General features: G+C 40.0%; 1 protein-coding gene across 2 annotated transcripts in view; it reads left to right on the top strand.

Annotated features, from left to right (window-relative positions):
- The window catches only part of pcdh17 (protocadherin 17), a 69,104-nt gene extending 50,165 nt beyond the window's left edge, over positions 1-18,939 (top strand). Inside the window, exon 5 of one of the 2 annotated variants that reach the window (XM_028402521.1) lies at positions 18,896-18,939. In XM_028402521.1, the coding sequence (XP_028258322.1) occupies positions 18,896-18,924 (29 nt within the window). In that variant the 3' untranslated portion in view covers positions 18,925-18,939. Of the gene's footprint in view, positions 1-103; positions 2,100-18,895 lie in introns of those variants that run through there. The other variant, XM_028402520.1, reaches the window with a different exon arrangement.
- Positions 18,940-19,156: the final 217 nt, after the last annotated feature.

The following is a 19,156-nucleotide window of genomic DNA, read 5'->3' as shown; positions in this document are numbered from 1 at the left end:
CTATTACCCTCTCTCTGTGTGGTTTTACTCTTCTTATGCACTGTACTGATGTGAATTTCACTCTCTTCTCCATCCATCCCCTTCCCTTCATTTCTGTCTGCAGATGAGGATTGTGTGAATTGTACAGAGGAGTGCCGAGTACTGGGTCATTCTGACCGCTGCTGGATGCCCCAGTTCCCAGTTGGAGGAAACCAGGCAGAGGGCGTAGACTACCGCAACAATATGTTTGTGCCAGCAGGGATGGAGACTGTGTCTGAGACAGAGACCTATGAGACTGTAAACCCCAATGGCAAGAAAACGTTCTGTACTTTTGGGAAAGAAAGACGTGACCACACCATCCTGGTAGCCAATGTCAAGCCCTACTTAAAAGCGAAACGTGCACTCAGCCCGCTTCTCCAAGAGGTCCCCTCAGCCTCTGGCAGTCCCACCAAGGGATGTTCCACCATGTCTCCCTGCTCCTCAGTCAAAAGCCCAGCTGATGGGGCTGAAGGCAAACCTCCTCCTGCCACCTGCTCCGGTCACTACGGGCCTCCTGATGGTCAGTACCTGTCACCTACCAAACAAACCAGAGACCAGGGGGTCTACCCATCCTTGCCTCCTTCAGACCCAGTGGCCAAAGTGCTCGCAGAGGCCCGCTCCAGGATCAGCCAAGAGGCAACAGGTGAAATGGAGTGTGTCCTGGAGCAGGTGGAGCCGGACGTGAACCGTGACGGAATGGATGCTGACCAGGTGGTGAGAGACATCGACAAACTATTGCAGGACTGCAGAGGAAGTGAGGCCACTGGCACGCTCAGGAAGTGACACAACGGACTGCACTGAAAATAAGCAGAAAGGTAGAGAGAGCGAGGAGTAGGATTCTATTCCAAAAAACTCTCATGCCAAAACTGTCACCAAAACAAATTCAAAACATTTAATGGCTCTTATGATTGGAGCTCTTTTCACTGTATTTGTTGTAGAAAGTACCAACACTGGACAGACAAACATTTATTATGTCAGTTATCTGGCACCAGTTTTGGCGCTGAGATCAACAACCAACAAAAAGGAACCTGCGTAACAAATGTCTGCTGAATTTCTAAACTGTTTCTTTTGGATTCTTAAACAAACTGCAGAGGTTTGTGCCTCTGGCACCTCGAAAGCTATTATCTAAGTGCCCACCAGCTCATAAGTGTGTTGTTCATGGTCTCTCGTGAAATCCTACATATCAAATCGTGTGTAGGTGGATTTCTGTTATCTGTGATGGACATAGAAACTGAATGAAAAAAAGGACTCTTTATGGTCAGACATGACAATCGATGAGGAAACAGAAACAAATTCTAATCTTTCTGGGACAGTGAAAAGACCGAAATACACAAAACAACCTTATCCTTTTTTTGAATTTAATATAGGTGTGTAACATGTGATGGTCCTGGTATAAGAAGAGATTGGTTAATCAGGGGGGTGTGTTCGCAGGAGTTTGTCATGGACTTTGGCTTTGGCGCTCCACTGAAGGAGAATTTATTAACAGTGTAACCATGTTTCACCTGTCATTTGTAGCTACATGTGTAAGCTGTGTCTGTCTCACACCTCTATTTAAATGTTCATGTTGCTGACCGGTGTGGCTGCACGCACCAATTTTACACATGTGCACTACACCTTTGCGCATACACACACATACACACACACACACACACAAATACACTAATTACAAGAAAGCTTAAACACAATTGTCCATCTGTGGAATTGTCTTATACATGTACATCATCAGCTTTCTGTCCCTTGTGTAAAGTGAATTATCATGTGTGTGACGATGCCTTAAGGCAATCACAAGTTGTATAAAAAGGGACATTTTTCCTCAACTGTGAAAAGATTATATCTATATGATTATATAGATGACTGTATGTATGAATCCATGTATAGTGTCCAAATATTAACACAAATATTTATACATTTTTTAAGAAAAAAAAAGAAAAAAAGTGAAATGAGAAATCTCAACAAAAGTGTCCGGGAGTAAAGGTCAAGACGGAGTATTAACTCAAAGAACTGCAGAGGACACTGCCATCGTTTCGAAGACGAATATCCAAAAATATGAATAAACAAGAAAATGTCCCTTCACATTATCACTCTACATAATATCATTATATGTGTAAATGTATCCGATTTAGATGTGTTTACATCAAAAAATTGACATATTTTTTATTGATTTTACTGCAATTTCTGTGCATTTGAGCCAAATTGTTATGTGTACAAAAGCTATATTGTGTATTTTATTAAATTAATATATAGTTGTGTTGCAATATACATGGGCTTATATTGTATTTGGCAAAAGTTGCCTTAGTAGCTGTCGAACTCTGTGAGTTTGCTTTAGTTTGGGGTTTTCTTTTTTTTTGGTGTTTTTTTTTCATCTCTATTCTGCATCTTTGCAGGCTGGCTTCAGTGCTTTTGAGATGTCGCCTCTTTTTACCCTGAGATCCAGCTGGATCAAATACAATAACTGTTAAAAGCTTAATGAGCCAGCTGATCATAGAATACAATTCAAACCAACAACAAAAAGCAACAACCACAAGATAACAGTTTTGACTATTTTTACTGAGCAGATTTTTACAGGGCAGCTATTTTCTTTAACAATAACTAGTATGCGGATTCTTTTTTTTGTGTTCATTCTGTATTTACTTTCTTTCCAAAAAAGAAACCTGCCATATGGAAAGTGGAGTGGTTTCCTTGGTGATCATAAAACTGCCTTACTGTCTCTGCAGAGAGCTTGTTGTATCTGTGGAGCTTGTGACTGCTTATATAAAAGCCCTGGTCCACCAGAATGTGCATTTTCTATAAAAGGACCAAAAAGAGGTTCTTTTTCAGCGGTCTGTGTTGTTTATGTATGTACTCCTTATCAATACATGTTAGAATTCTCATACTTTGCAGAGAAACTTGACATCTGAAATTCTATCTGAAGTTACTTTTTTGGATTTGATGTCTTAGCTGTTTAGGTACATGGTTTATATAAACCAGGTGTCTTCACATTCAGGCTTTCTTAAAGAAGAAGAAGAAAAAAAAATGATACAGACATTTATTTTTGAAAATTTTGGCACATTTCGGCCACTCTCTGAAATAGTAGTAGGAGGGGCTTTTTCTAATATCCTCTGACAGTAAAAATACGCAGAACAGTAGGCTACTAGACTAGATGTGTTTTGGAAAACGTGACCACAATCACCAAATGTTCGTAAGATGCAGCCATGAGAGGGAACAGTGACTTACATCCATATGGCTCCTGGTAGTAGAAAGTGTAATCTGAGCTGAACTGGAAAATCAACAGCAGATATAACACATTCTGTCCTGTAGGCATATCACATCTGAGTGTTTTTTGGTTACTTCTGTTCTTGCTTTTTTTTTTCTTAATTGAGTTGCATGTTTAGACATTTTCCCGTCAGTCTGCCATCCTGCTCTATCAGTTGCCATTTTTTTTTTTTTTTTTTTTTTTTTTTTACTATTTATTTGCTTACTTTTCTTCTCTCCTCAGCCATTTGCTTTCTCGCCTCTAAGGAGCAAAGTAACTGTTGCCTTTTCTCCTCTCTTTCGTCTGTAAAGTATTTGGTTTCAGTTTACCCTTGCTCTTTTTCTGGGAGATGGCAGAGGCTGTTTTTAGAGAGGGCTCGGAGAGGATTTGTCGGAGGTGGAAAAATATTTATGGTTCTTTTTTAAATGAGATTTTTTTTTTCTTCAAGTTATTACTTTCAAATATCTGGATAAATCAAGCAGGCTTGACATTCACATCATACAAACAGCTAAACTGTGCTGTTCCAAGTGCGCACTACAACTGTGATCCTAGCAAAAAAATGCTGTGCCGCATACATACACGCGCAAACACAACAAAACAGCAAAGCACTTCAAAAGGAGAGTACTTTTTTTATTTAAATAGCCCCTTAAAGGTAAAGGTAAAGGCTGAAAGAGAGGGCAAAACACCACCCAGACAAATGTGACACTTCCACACTTGTCTTCATGGTTTATTTTCTGTTTATCTCATTTTGCTCAGTCTTCATGCTACAACAAGCAGTCTCTACACTCTGTATGTGTAAGTGCATGTGCCGGATTCGCTTTCATGCTCTCATTGTTTGACAAAAACAGTTCTTTTCTTCTCCCATTTGTGTTACCTCTGTTCTATAGATTTTTGTTCAACCTCTCTTGCTGTGCTCCCCCTTTATTTTGGCATTAATTAAAACAGAGTGCAGAGGTCATCCTGGGACCCCCCCCCCCTTTTTTTCCTTTTACTCAGAGCCAGCTGCCGCAAACAGTCACTGTCACAATTGAGGCACGTTTAAAGTGCTGTCCCCTCTAATGGTGTTCCCCAGGCCTGGCCGCTGTTTGGTACCCTCACAAACTGAGGGTAAGAGAATGAGCTCGGTCCAGTGGATAGAAGGTATTCTTTAAAGCCATTGCCCCCTCTCTCAGGCTATTTGCTGTTTAATAGAGCATAGACTGCTGTTGAGGTTAACACATAGTCAGAGATTGAGCATTAATTCTTAATGTAAGGCCTCTCATTATTGTCTAATTACACACTGTTGGCATCATATACTGTTGGCAGTGCATTACTCAAATCTAGAGTGGGTTATTTTTGCCCACTTGAGACTGTTGGTTTTGTTAAGTGATTAGGACAGGGCCTCGTTGAATGTGGCTAACCGCCTCTGGTCTCTGACTCACACTTGATGCAGGTGCACACAGACTCAAGACAGCCACTGCTTCTCACACACACACACACACACATATAGAGACAACATGTGTTTTTGGTTGGTTAAAACAGGCACCCGATGTTTGTCAGTGTTGTCCCTTCACCCCCAGGCCCACACTGATAGCATAGGGCTCCACGCGCAACAACAACAACGGGCAGCTGGTGGAAACACCAGACATTCATTTGTATGGATTATTTCAACTGCTATTGTCTAAAGGCTGTGTTCATTGTGATCTATCTGAAAAAAAAATGATGAAAAGATCAAATAAAAAAGCAATTACTAATAATGTTTGCCCTTGTCCTTGTATGAGTTGGTAGAGGAATGGTTAGTCATGCCTTTGATTTAATTTCTCCTCTCCCCAGAGATAACCTCCTCACACACCCAATAGTTTTGTTCTCTCAAGCATCTACACGGCCAATTTTTCTTTGTGAAATAGGATTGCATTGTTTACTTTGCCGTGTGCCAGATTGCTTTTAAAAAAAAAAAAGGTAAAATAATTCCAAACATATATTCTCTTTCTATAGTTTAAGGCACACGATGTGGAGGCATCTCGGACTAAAATGCACACACACGCTGACTCGCTTTGAGCAAATTAATCTCCACATTCATCACATTAGTTCACACTTTCACCACACAAAAGATTACTGCTCACACTGTTTTTCTTTTTTCATCTAATTGCTCACAGGCAAATAAATTGGCGCTTGAAATTATGTGTACTAATGCTTTTCAGATAAGATATTGCCTTTCCCACCCTTCAGCTACATTTGCATTCAGAGGCCAATTTGAAGTCTCTTCAACACCGGCCTGTGGTGAGAGAGATATACTTCCCATTTGCTCACTCAAATCTGGTTTGCTGGGTTTTTTTTTTCTTAAATTCTTGGCTGTTGGGTGGCAGATGCTCAGAGTGGAACAAACTGGCAATGTGACCTTCCTCGTAGTGTTTAGTTTCCCAAGAAGAACAGTAGACAAAACATTTTAGCTCTGACTAGTGCTTCAAGTATTATTAGTGCTTTGAAATGGGCTTTTAATGTCTTTGTAGTAGTTTCCAATACAAGCTGACAGACCGTAGAAGTTAATGATATTTGAAGATTCCATCATTACTGTTTAATTACAGGAGTACATATGGTTGCTTCCTTTTGTGACTCCACGCATAATCAGTCTGTAATAATTTCAAAGACTTCTTACAACCTGCAACTAAATGTTTTTTTTTTAGATTAAATATTGAGAAACTTTTTGTCGATGTAGATTCTTTTTGATGGATAACTCTTGTTTTGTGTTATTTAAATATTTCACTGATCTTTTGAGGGTCAAAAAAAATGAGCTGTATCTTTATGTGTTCAAAAAATTCAGTGCCAAATGATAAATGAATCAATGAATTATTTATTATTTCGAGACAACTCGATCAAGTTAATTTTAATTTTGACCACGGTGAGACACGCTTCATCCCATCCTGGATTTACAGACCATTGGTATGCACCGAGGGCTTTTTCTGTTTGCATCCAACTAGTTGCCTCAAGGCAGATATTAATTAAAAAGAAAGTTGAGGCACTCAAAAAAAAAAAGGACTGCAGCGGCTACACGCAGGGCTGTCTTCTTTGGCCCAGTGGTAGAAGTTTTCTTTAAGCTGTCTTCTTTATACATGTCAGTCACATCCATGCATAATTTCTCTGAACTCTACAGATTACACAACTTCAATAAATATCAATAATGTGGTGAACTGCGCCCGCTAACAGCATGCTCGGTGACCGTCCGATCTAAAACACAACCTGAGGTAGATTCTTACATGTCTGACAGCGAGTTACATTTCACAGTGTGCCTCTTGTCAAAAACAGATGCACACAACTGGAACAGATGCAATAATTATGATGACAACATCTGTACAGTACGTTGTCTTAATTCATAAAGACAGGGACATTTGCATAAGTTTTTGGTGAATAAACAACTTTAGTTATTTAGTCCAAAGCAATTTGAGTTCAAGATTTAAGTCTAACACGAGATGGGTAAATCATACTTCTGCATTTTAATCAAGGTCTTTGATCCAGATAGCAGTGGTGAAGGGATTTAATCAAGTACTGTTCTGTATTGAGCTGGCTAAAAGGGCAAATGGAGAGAAGATCTTTTCAACATGAAGAAGAAAAGGTATTCATCACATTCCATTGTTAAAGGACAAGGGTCCTTCTTTCATTTGTAGTAGTGTTCAGGAAGGTACAGCAAATTGAAATGTGTGTGTGTGTGACTGTGAGAGAGGTAGTGTATATGTGTGTGTCTGGTTATGTCAGGAAGAGACACTGCAAATGTCTCACAACACAACCCTGTCTCTGACTAAATTATGGTTCAATACAATACTGCTTCCCTAAATTCCCCAGAGGTGGTGGGGGCGGATGGCAGACATGTTCACATCCAGACGTTGTCTGTGGATAGACACATTTGTATATATTTCCTCAAAAAGAGTCAAAAATTTGTGCTGTAAATGGCAATTTAAAATGTCACTCAAGAGGAACTGACTCACTTTTGGAGCCAGTCTCAAGTGGTTATTCAAGGAACTGCAGGTTTTTGGTCTTTCTGCAATTTCTGTATTTGATATCAGTGCATTCATCCAGCTAGCCATTTGCTGAACTAGCTTTGTCCTGTATTACAGGGTCATGGGGTCTATCCCAGCTGTTAATGTGTGAGTCAGGGTACAATATAGCAACCAGTGCTCCTCACACCTATGGCCAATTTATAGTCCCCAATTAACTTTGAATCCCTGAGAGGCAGGGTTGGACCACAGAAAGAATGATTTCTGTTTATTTTTATTTGATAACATAAAAACAGTATAACTCAATTGTAATAGAACCTCAGTGGGTGTGTAAACAAATCACCTTTCATTAGATAGAATTAACTGTATTAACTCAACAAATGTCACACAATATAAGAAATCGATCTATAAAGAATATCATTAATATCATAAGAGAAGCTGGTTTTGGTCTGGAGCATCATGTGTCAATTTTTAAGAGACCTATTGAGGATCACGCATTTACTGATCAACTGATATTTCCTTGAACCAATTGCTTTATATGCAGGACAATCTTTAGGCAGGTGATATAAACAGAAACATGAGGTGCTAACATTGTTTACGGGTACTGTACTGATGAGAATGAGAACACCTGCTGGGCATCCTATAACTTCATGCTGATGCTGTTTAATTTAAAAGTTGTAATAATATTCTGGCCCCCAGGTCAAACACTGACAGAGGAGCTTATAGGAAATGACTTTATATAGATCAAGAAGAAAAAACAGAACAAAGCCACAAAAACAGCAATTAACGCATATTTTTTTTGACTTGTATTTCAAAAACTTGTGACTGCACCCAACACCTCAGACTGCCTGTTCGCTCACATTCAAACTCCCCCCACCCTCACCCTCACCCCCCCCCCCCATGTGGTAAGTGTTCAAGTGTTTCTCACCCGAAGCAGAATCGAAAGCAGCAAAATAATGGCTCTAGACAGCTTTTGTGAAGGGGCCAGCTCACATCAGTGAGTGAAAATGCTAGATGAAAAGGTCAATAAGCAACACGGGAAACTTAATATGAAGTAGACATATGAATTCCATCACATGGATTAGCGCCCCTGGCAAAGTGCAGGACTGACTGACACTACTGAATCAATTCATAAATATCCAACGTCTGGTGTGTAAGACACTCGAGTGCTAAGAGGACCTTTCACTAAATGCCACCTGGACTTTTAAAGCATTTCTATTCATCTATTTTGTTTCACATTTTTTATATTTCTTTTGAAGTTTCTACTAAAAAAAACTCTCAGTGTTTCCAGGCTTTATACTTGCTATATCATGAGTCACACCATGTCTTACATTTTCACCAGCAAAAGTTTCCTTAGACCTGTGTCTATTTTACAACACATTCTCACACAAAGAAACACCACATATGGTTGATGATACAGCCAGGTACATCACATGGTTATGCTAATGTTAACAGAGCATATGATTGTATTGCTCAATGTCATACAATCATGGGACCAAGGAAATCCACGTTGGGAGGTAGTTTAGGGTTAGGGACAACCTTGATTCAAGAGTCCAGGGTTTGAGTCAATCTGACACTAAAGTAAAGTAAAGATTATAGTTTGTCTTAAAACACACAATTTCATTTTATTAAACAAATTTTACAGGGAAAATCATTCCCTTCTGCGATCACCATATAGCCCCAACCCAATGAACATGTAGCGATGCGGCTGGAGAAAAAACACAGACTTTTGTGGTCTGATATGCCGCCCTCATGTCATGTTTTTCTTGACAACAGGCTGCATTTTTATACATTTTTCCACGTAGGCAGCCAGAAGAGTTAAAACTACTGATCAGAGTTCGTGTTTGCCAGGTACAATAGGTTTTACTTAATCAACTCAACTAGGTTTGTTACTACCATCACTGGAAGAATGTATTTGGTGGTAGAAAAGACAGGTACCTAAATGGCTGGACGATAACAACAGGATGTGATTTGGACAGAATGTCAGGAGGGAACAGGATGGTCAATATTACAGTAATTGAATATGCCCTTAGGGACAAACGTCTTACAACTGAAGCTGTTCTCTTTTGGCAGAGCTGTACCATTGATCCTTAGCTCTAATATTATTTAGCCATGCCATCCTTAACTGAGCTTTACCACAATGTTATTTCGACAATGCTCCTTTGGATATATCTGGAGCTACCCATTTTATCTACTTTATATTTAAACATTCTTTGATAGGGGAACTTTGTGCTGTAAATCATACAAAAGCAAGGAAACATTCAAACACACTCACACTTTTGCTACAAGGATACTTACATTTATCTTAATAGCTTGGCCCTTTATCTGTCATATTGGTTCACTTTGCAAATATATAAACATAAATGACAATTCTATATGGAAACACATCTCCCATCAGATTCAGAATGTTAAAAGTCTGTGAAGTTCAAGCACTGAATTTTTTAATACCAAAATTAAGAATTTTTTTCCTTTTTTTAAAATTGAAATTATGTAAGATATGTGATTTTGGGTTTGCAACTAAATTCAAAGCAGTAGGGTTAGCATCTCAGCTGTTGTGGGGAGTACAGCCTCCAGTGAGACATTTGCATAATGGTCTTAGTGACCTGAATGTATTACACATTGAACCACAACTACGTGACCTTCCTAACTCTAACCCTAACCCTAGCTGTAAACCTAACGCTAACCCCAACCCTGAACCCTAACCCTAGCTGTAACCCTTACCCTAATGCATATCTAGGGTTAGCATCTCGGACGTCGTGAGACATAGAGCCTCAAGTGAGATATTTCCGTAATGGTCTCAGTGAGCCGAATGTATTAAAATTTAACAACTGCTCCTGATGAGGGATCACAGACTACAGGATTTGTCAAACCAACTAAAGGCAACTTAACACAGCAAACTCTTGCGACGGCAACAGTTTACAAACATACCAGCTGGTGGCAGTGATACAGCAATTTGTTGTTTGCTAACTGCAAACAAATTCAAAGAAGAAGACGAAGGAAGTGAATGAGGAAGAAGAAGTTTTTTTGGCTCACTGCTGCCATTGTCTGCGCGTGTGATCAGTTCACATGACCCAACTGTGTCCAGACTCAGCCTGAGAAATTCAAACATGTTTAAATGACTGCGATGGAGGATTTTGCTGCCGACTACACATGACAACTGTTCCCAACTAGTGCAGATTTTGCCCGACAGGGAATAGTGGATAACATCAGGCAAAAAAAAAAAAAAATCATGTAGTGTGTCCTTAGCTCCGGACTAAGAAATCTAAAAGAGGTGGTGATAGTTGTTGAATAATGGTGTGTCTTAGCAGCAATGGTACATATACAGTAAGGTTAAAGCACAAATAAAAACAAGGATTCAAAGATGAATTTATCTGATCAGTTTATGGTTTTTATCAATGTGCATCAGGGAGTGAGGACCTGGAACTGAGTAGGTCTGTTGAGTTATGCATCTAAAACTGAGTAGGTCTAAAACTGAGGTATGATGCCACTGGTGTCAACACGGGCTTTGATGCGGGTGTATTGCACTCTCAGTCCTCTGGCTTGCAGCAATGCCTTCACCATTCTGTATCCAGAGTGAGGCTGACTGGATATGATCTGCCTCACACACCGGTCCCCAATAGTTTGGCTACACACGGTTTAAGGTAGGGTGATATGGTGATTAACTGTAAACTACACATAAAAACAACAAAACAGTTTGTTCAGTGACAGTTTTATTATCTTTACATTGTTGTCGTTAGTTGCCATCTGTGACCGTAAACCACACAAATAACTTTCGTTACACTCACAATCTTGTAATGACTGCTGCCATCTCATCAAAAGTTCTCCAAATAATTCTTTGTGTGTCAGGTATCACACTAATCTAAGAAAGACCAAAATAACAGAGGGGTAAAGTCACTTACCGAAGTCCTAGCATGTGTGTTGGCCGCCATAGCACCACTGTTTCCGATAATTTTGCCAGTCTTTTCACGTGACCAATGAAAGTAACCCGATTGCCTGGAGGTTGGTTCGAGTTCATTCTGACCTTTGGTTACTCGGATGCTTCGTCTGAATTTTTGACTGCAAATTTTGGACACTGAAAATGAGAACATTAAAATATAAGCAGCCAATACCTTTTAACTTTTTAACATTTTTTTATTCTGAAATTTTTAACATTGAAAAATAAAAAAGTGAAAATGAGATACTGAAATTTTAATGGCCTTAAATTTAGTGGCAAAAATTGAAATAATTAATTTTAGTGTTAAACTAACTCAGTGCTCTAAATTCTTTTAAAATTCAGAATCTGATGAGACAGGTTTGCTTCCATATTTCTAAGCAATTATGTGAGGCACTGCTAGGAATACTGTCTGTTAATATTTCCTATCAGCAATGCCACTGTTCTCAAACAAGTTAAAGATTCTTTCAGGGATATAAATTTGTAGATTTTCTTTATATCATGCAAGTAATTTTCAAACTAAAAATGTGTTTGCTACTTCCAAAAACAGCAGGAAGAGTAATGACAGTTCAGTGAAAGCCTTCTTGTATGACCAATGGATTCTACTAGGATAATACTTCACTTTGATGGCTGAAGACTTTGGCATTGAGAGTCAATTGAGTAGTGAAAATCTGAGACATTTGTCTGTTTGGCACATTTTCAAAGGCTTCATTTTGGTCAGACTACAGGCTTTAGTATGATGTAGCATGTAAAACAATGGCAGCTGGTAAATTTTAGTCGGATCAAAGCCCTGTGCCTCTGCCTTCCTCCCTTTGTTTTCAAAGTTTATGTATCTCCAATATGGGCATCATGCAGGGAAGTCGGCCCCTCTCTGAACTCAGAGACATGGCTGACAATGGCGATTAAAGTCTCTGACAGCATGCCTGCATATGATTAGACCATCCTTTGGTGCTTTGAACCCCCCCTCTCCCCGACCTCCACCCATAACTATCCTCCGAACTCATACGCACTGAAACAAAATATGATTACGCAGTCCACACCAATGAGGAGCGAGAAATGGAACGATCAAATACGAATCAGCAAGGGAAAAACAAACAAAGAGTTGCTAAATAAGCGGGGCGACAGACAGAGGCCTTTTCCTCAGCTAATGGCTAGTGCAAACAGAATGGGCCTTTGGGGATTTAAAGGGCTGCGGCTGACAGTTAAAGCAGTCTAAAGCTGATCTACAACAAAGTGAGAATGTGATGCATCCACACAGCACCAACCTAGACAGGATGAGAGGGTGTAAATAACAGGCCCTCCCCAGAGATGTGTGCCACATAACACAAAGAGTCCCTGGTTTGATTTGTATGAATGCTATCTGACATTTACTTAACCAACTGTGGGGAAATTATCTTTAAAGATTCTCAATTAGGCTCTACATTTGCGGTATAACCTCCATCTGCCTGTCTATTTCAGTACAAATTTGTACTGCATATTAAGCCAGAATGTACTGCACATAATGCATTATACACGGTCAGTATTGGGGGCAATAATGCAGCTGTATATTGAAAGCAAACCTAACACTGAAACACAAGCATCTGGAGTAACAGTTAAATCATGCTAGCCTTGGGTTATCCAGCGTTCCATTTCCATTTATGTCTCTTTCTGTTCTTATCAGATCAAACATCCCTGCCATCACATCTCTGTTACCTTAATGGAAAACATTAGAGATGCCCTTCTAATGTTTCACCCTTCAGATATACTGCTCTCTCTCTCTCCATTTCTCTCGCTCTCTCTCTTTGTCCGGACCACCCAGACCATCACTGCAAGTGACGTGAGTGTGTAACTGTGCATGTGTTGCGCAACCGGGCTAGTATTACAACTCAGATCACAGCCCAGTGCGCATCTGAACACCCTGTTTTCAAGTGTCAGCCGAGTGGCATTGGTACAGTGACAGTGCTGTCTCAGATCCACTGTCTGTGTGACACAATGTGCCTGACACCAGTTTACAATACGGTGTCAGGTTTGGATCAAAAGGAAATGAGCTACACATAAACACACAAGTCAGGTCATGTGATGCACTTTGTTTCTAGATGTCATATGTAGATCTTAACTGATAAATTGATCAATATATTGATCAATTCCCTCCTTCACAGATTACTCAAATGATAGTATTATTGATTACTTTCACACCACCGTAATGCATCAATTTATTTTATCCCACATTTGCTAATGAATTGCATCAATGCTTCATGTCAATACATGTAGATATTGCTAAAAACAGGCATGTTCATTTGTTAAAAGGGAGAGAACAGTAGCGTTAAAAAGGAATGCACCACTTTGCTGTTCTTTATACTATTAGGTTTTCCTGTGTGTGTGTAGCACTTTAAAGCACATTAATGTAGAAAAATCTATTTACATAGATACTAATGTCTATATTTTGTCTATGAAAGTAGCCAGTTTTACAGAAACAGCAAGCAAAGTGCTAATTATGTGTTTTTGGTAAAAACAGGGAGCTATAGGGATTGGTCATCCTCCAATGGCCTGAGCAGGTGCTGCTCACCAATATTAATCAGTACTGCTGCTGGGGTCACAGGAAGTGTTTTATTGGCAGCAAATCTGGGATGTCGTTGTTGTGCAAGACAAGTAAAACAGCCCTAGCCTAAGTATCATTTTTATTCTCAGTGAGATGAAAGAGAAAGTGACAACAGGTGACATCTTTTCTAGTAGGAACAATTTAGAATACTATATGGTCTTTGCAAAATATATAAATAAATAAATAAAAAAAATCAACAATACAGCACAATTAAATCTAAGTCTATATTATAACAGAAATTGAAACTATTTAATCATAACATAAGTGACAAAAATGTGTCTCACTCATGAGTTGCCCATATATCACTTCCACAGTCACTTTGACATGCAAAAACTCTTTAGAGGGCCAGATGGTTCAGCCCTGACGTACATGAACCGTTAAATTTCGAAAGGTTGAGATGGTGCCACGGGTGGCAAAGCTGCATCTGGCATGGCACTGAAAGGCCTGTGTGGTATCTAGACCACATCGATTCCTGATGGCATCATTCAGGACCACAGGGGCCACAGACCCATGCGCCATGTGACGACAGACGGGGCAAAGTGATGAAAGTAAAACAGTGAGGATATTGTTTAATTAATGTAAAATATTGGACGATTGCATGTGTGTAATAACCAACATAATATATCACAGTGTGGTAATAACTTCCTACATATCAGAAAGTTATCACAAAAGCCATGTTGTTTATTTTTAATAAATATGAATTCTCAGTTCTCTAAATTACAACAAAATTCCACCGACCTCCACTGTATTGGGGTGGCAGCATAATTATTACTGGCAGAGATCTCAAAACCTTGGCAAGTACAACCCAAACTATCTGCATGGCTAGATAGGACTTGGACAAGGTAGCCTGTTTATTTGTGATGCGGGTGAGCTGACATTAGTTGCAGTTTTCACTGGGCACCTGTATTCCAATGAATTGGCTGCTTGGCACATTAAACAGAATACAGGGTGCTGCCAATGTGCGAGGAACACAAGACTTTCCCGTGGAGAGCAGACAGCACTCAACAGACGACTGCTTGTTGTCACACATAGGTTATGTAGGCCAGGATATGTAGACTGGCGAGTACAAAGGAGAGCACTCAGCACCTCCCCCTAAAACCTGTTCATAAATACTGCAGGGTGACGCTTTGTCTTTCTGCTGCACTGAACTTACCCTCGCTTACAAGACAGCTGTGCCTTGGCAATGTGCTTCCCAGTCATACACAGCATACAGTTTGACAGCTCCCCATATATTCTGATGTATTGTTGTTAATGTTTAAATGCTTTTACTGCCATGCCAATAAAAAAACACAGTAATGTACTTTCCTGCAAGCATGAGATGTAGATAAAGAAAAATAGCATGTATGAAGCTTTTGGAGTTGAAATATGAGTGATCAGACTGCACAAACCTACAAACCCGACATCTTCACTTGCAGAATTGCAACAGAAGTTACAGACATTATTTATCTGGTTTGCACAGCTGACAGCATAAAGCTTTGCATGCAGGAAGGCTCTGTGGTGTATGTGGTGATGTTGTGCTAAGCTCTTTAAGGTCAAAGCAGTTTCAAATAGCAGTGAAGGTGAATCATACACCAGACAAACCTGATTAAAAACTCAAACGTCTCTACAGGAGATGTTTCTTCGTTAGAAAAGGTGTAATTTAGGGGAAAAAAAAATCTACTTTTGACAAGCGAATGTCGGGGAGGTTTTCGTTTCAGCGCGACGCTTGACACTTGTTTACATAGTAAATTCAAACCTGTCCAGCTTACAACGTGATATAGCTGCTTATTTGGATGAAAAGTACCCCATAAAAACCTTTATTTGCATAAAACCTTTGATTTAACACAGATGAATGCACAGGAGAAAGCGGCAGCCGCTTTGTTGAGATTAGAAGAGTTTATTTGTCACATTAGTCAGAATTACCTGTGTTGGTGTCATCTGTGTGGAACAGACACAGCACAGGAGTCATGGGGAGTGGAAAGGTGAAAGAGATACACAGCGAGAGAGAAACACTGCAGCGTAAGTACAAGCAAAAAGAAAGAAGGGAAGAAAGAGATGCATTCATTCGGCACCTCATTGCCTCATAAGGTGCTCCCTCACCTCCTCCTACTGATAGTAACTATCTTTGCACACTGTGAACCACAGGAGAGAGGAAAAGCTCCCTTTGCTGTTGCTTCCTGCTTCCTAGGAGACCTTGATGTGATAGAGAGGTACCCGACTAGCTCTGTTGGACTGAACCTCTTCTCCCCTCAGTGTGGTGGCTGGAAGGATGACTACTATGACAGCTGGAAGTCTGTTGTGATGAAGGAAGGCTGTGGAGTTAGATAAACTACCCACTGATGTCTGTGTTAGAAGGCACAGGGATCAGTGATAGAGGCACTCATGCAAAAAAGACTGAGAGATAAGCAGAGGGATTAAAGGGAAGTGATGTATGGCAGGATCATGTTGACCATATGTCCTCTCACCTTTTGAAGTAACCTCTGCCTCTCTCTTTTGATGAGCTGGCTACATTCTTTCATTGTGCCAAAATCATAGAGGTCATCATAAAATCCACCATGTAAACAAAATGAAGGGAGAGCGAGGGCAAATAGTCAACCAGTCTGCTTCACAAGCACTGATTCTTGTTATTCTCTTTGGTGTTTTGTTTATGAACAGATGCTAGAACAACATGACATTGAAAGGGTCAAAATATGTTGGTCCCATTGCTCAAGTGGTGATCACTTTTGAGCAAATGACAGCTACCATTCTAGTTATTATACTGTACATGGGTAGACTGAATTGTTCTCTTTCTTGTCTGTAGGAAGAACAGGATGAAAAAAAAATCTTTGGGTCTGTACTTAGACCAAATCAAGCTCCCCTTTGTGCTGGTAAAGTCCAATTTTCCCCACCCCGGTACTCACCGCTGTGCCAGTCATCACTTCTCTGTTCTTACAGACAAAACCTTTTCCTGCACCTGGGTTTGTTCACCCCATCTTTTCATAGGGGTCAATTGAGGATTTTCTGACCCTGCTTTTACTGGACATGTTTTTGTTTGCTATACTGTCTGGACCTCAGGCTGCTGTTGTGCAAAATAAGGCTGATGCACCACACTTCCTAGTTTTGCTAGACCCCCTATTTCTTTCTCTTGACTCCTATACTAAACTCTCACCACCACCCTCCCTCATCCTCTATATCTCTCCTCTTCAACTCTACAGCCACGACTTGCTATGCTTCTTGAAATGCAGTGTTTTCCTGAAATTAGAGTCACATGGTGGCTCTTATCCAAATATAAGTATGTGGCAGGGCTCCGCATTTAGTTGTCAGTCAAAACTACAAGCCTCCACTCATCACAGTGTCACAGGTGCTGATGAGAAAAAGACTGTAACCTCTATTCTCATATGAACATTCGCCGGCAGCTCAGCGGCCCCATCAATCCCGCCTCCATCAGCCTGACAGAGCTGTAATAACACAAATCGCTGTGACTTTCGAATGCAAAATGAAGGCAAATCAGTAGTCCACTCACATCTTCTGCCATTCTCACAATGATACAAAAAACAGGCAAGGTGGTGTTATGAATAATAAAATGTACTTTCCTGGTTACAGTATATTATCCAAGGAGAGCTCAATGTTTTTTTAACTGCTTTTTTTTTAAATGTTGACTTAATACAAGTGGATGTAACAGCAGGCAGCTAAAAGCTGGAGAGTCTGACACCCACTCAGGGTTTTACATTTGCACTTGCCCAGTACCATTATGACTTTTTCTCTGTTGGCAACCATGCAGTACCCTAAAAACAACCGATGGTTCAGTGCCTTGCTCAACTGCACTTTGATGGTAGCTGTTAAGGGTAAGGGTGGTATTCAGTCAGGTTTTTGTAGTTAGTCCAGATCTGGCAAATCTTCTATCAGAATGCTGTTTGTCTAACCTCCAGGCTACTGTTGGAGTCAAGTGCATGCAATCCTAGAGAACCATCAAAGCTTGTTTTGAAAATGTTTCACTTTGTTTAGAGGCAGGCCGAGTAGTGCCCGATTAGGTCAGCCACTGCTGCTGTAAAGTATAGTCCTGGAATACGGATCTGTTCGCTGGCACTGCACTGTTGTTTCATTTGATCTAATTAGATTTTTCTCTCTCTTGTAGTTGAACTCTGTCTCATTTTTACAACTGCAACATCCTTTCAGACTCCAGTTTGCCATGAAGGGCAGTTTAAATCATTGAAGTTAGTTTTTCTAATGGATTCCTTATCATTCTAAAAACAGCATATGAGCATATGCTAGACAGATCCTGCCCAGGGTCTAACATTAGATTATTTTATCAGTGGTGACTACCAACAGCCCACGCGCTCCTTTTAATGTTGAGCCACAACAGGCCCATTGTGGGATCTAATATTTGAGCAGCACTTGCCATTACAACTGCTATTTGGATTCACATATAATGCATAATAAGACAACTATTAGCCAACAGAAAATGAAACGTCCACGGTACCTTCAATGTATTTTCTTTCAATCTCATGTTATAAAATTATTAAAATATCATATTTTCTTATTTGATTTCTACCACAATTGCATGTTATCACTCCAAACATTTTTCAATTTCCTGCTACAAGAAAACAATTACCCTGGCTGTTTAGAGGAAGTGGGGTCAAATGAGGCAAGGATGGCAATTACATCCTGTAACAGACGGTGACAATGGTGGATTGTACTTTACAATTAAATTATCTTGCAATAATAATTATATTTTTTACTTGCATCATCCTATTTATTTTAGTGGATACAATTAATCACTGCCTTGTATTAGTTGATTTTCTGTATTTGCTCATTTGTTTAGTGGAGAAAAAAAAAGGTGGACATCCTAAAATTAGACTATTGTTTCCCAGCCAATGATGGGCCATGACTCACCAAAGTGTCTGCATGAGTATGCAGGGTTATACTGCAATCACTGCCATGCTGGTGCATTCCTTAACTGCAGTAATGAATCCATCTCTCATTTTTATAGCATGATAATGTCACATTCCACAAGGCTGTGGCTGGTCAGGAACGGGCCCACAAACATGTCAGCACGCCGCTGCCTTTCTTGTCAGTAGATCGCATTAAAAATGCAGCAGGCTGGCGTAAGCAGGGACACCACCCTTCAACTGGAGGGTCTATACTTTCAGGCCTCTGAGACTCTGTGACTGTGAAGCCACACAAAGCCAACTTGTTTCAATGTCTTTCAGGTTCATGCAGTAAAAACCACACCGGCTAAGGAGGAGCTGTTCCCATGATGCAGGTAAACTTACATCTGTCTAAGATATCAGTAAAATATTGCAAAAAATGATATGATAATAGATGAAGATTGAATAAACATTCCTGTCTTGAGTCAGAGTTTAGTCAGTAACATTACTGTCTGCGAGTGTGGTAGTCAGGATGAACACACACGAACACCATTTTCATCACTTTTCACCATCTGTTAACTATGTCTGTTTGGAGGGCAAAGT

This window comes from Parambassis ranga, chromosome 3, assembly GCF_900634625.1.
Source record: "Parambassis ranga chromosome 3, fParRan2.1, whole genome shotgun sequence".
Lineage (NCBI taxonomy): Eukaryota > Metazoa > Chordata > Actinopteri > Ambassidae > Parambassis > Parambassis ranga.
The sequence above is the reverse complement of the archived record's forward strand: the minus strand, read 5'-3'. Positions and strand labels throughout refer to the sequence as shown.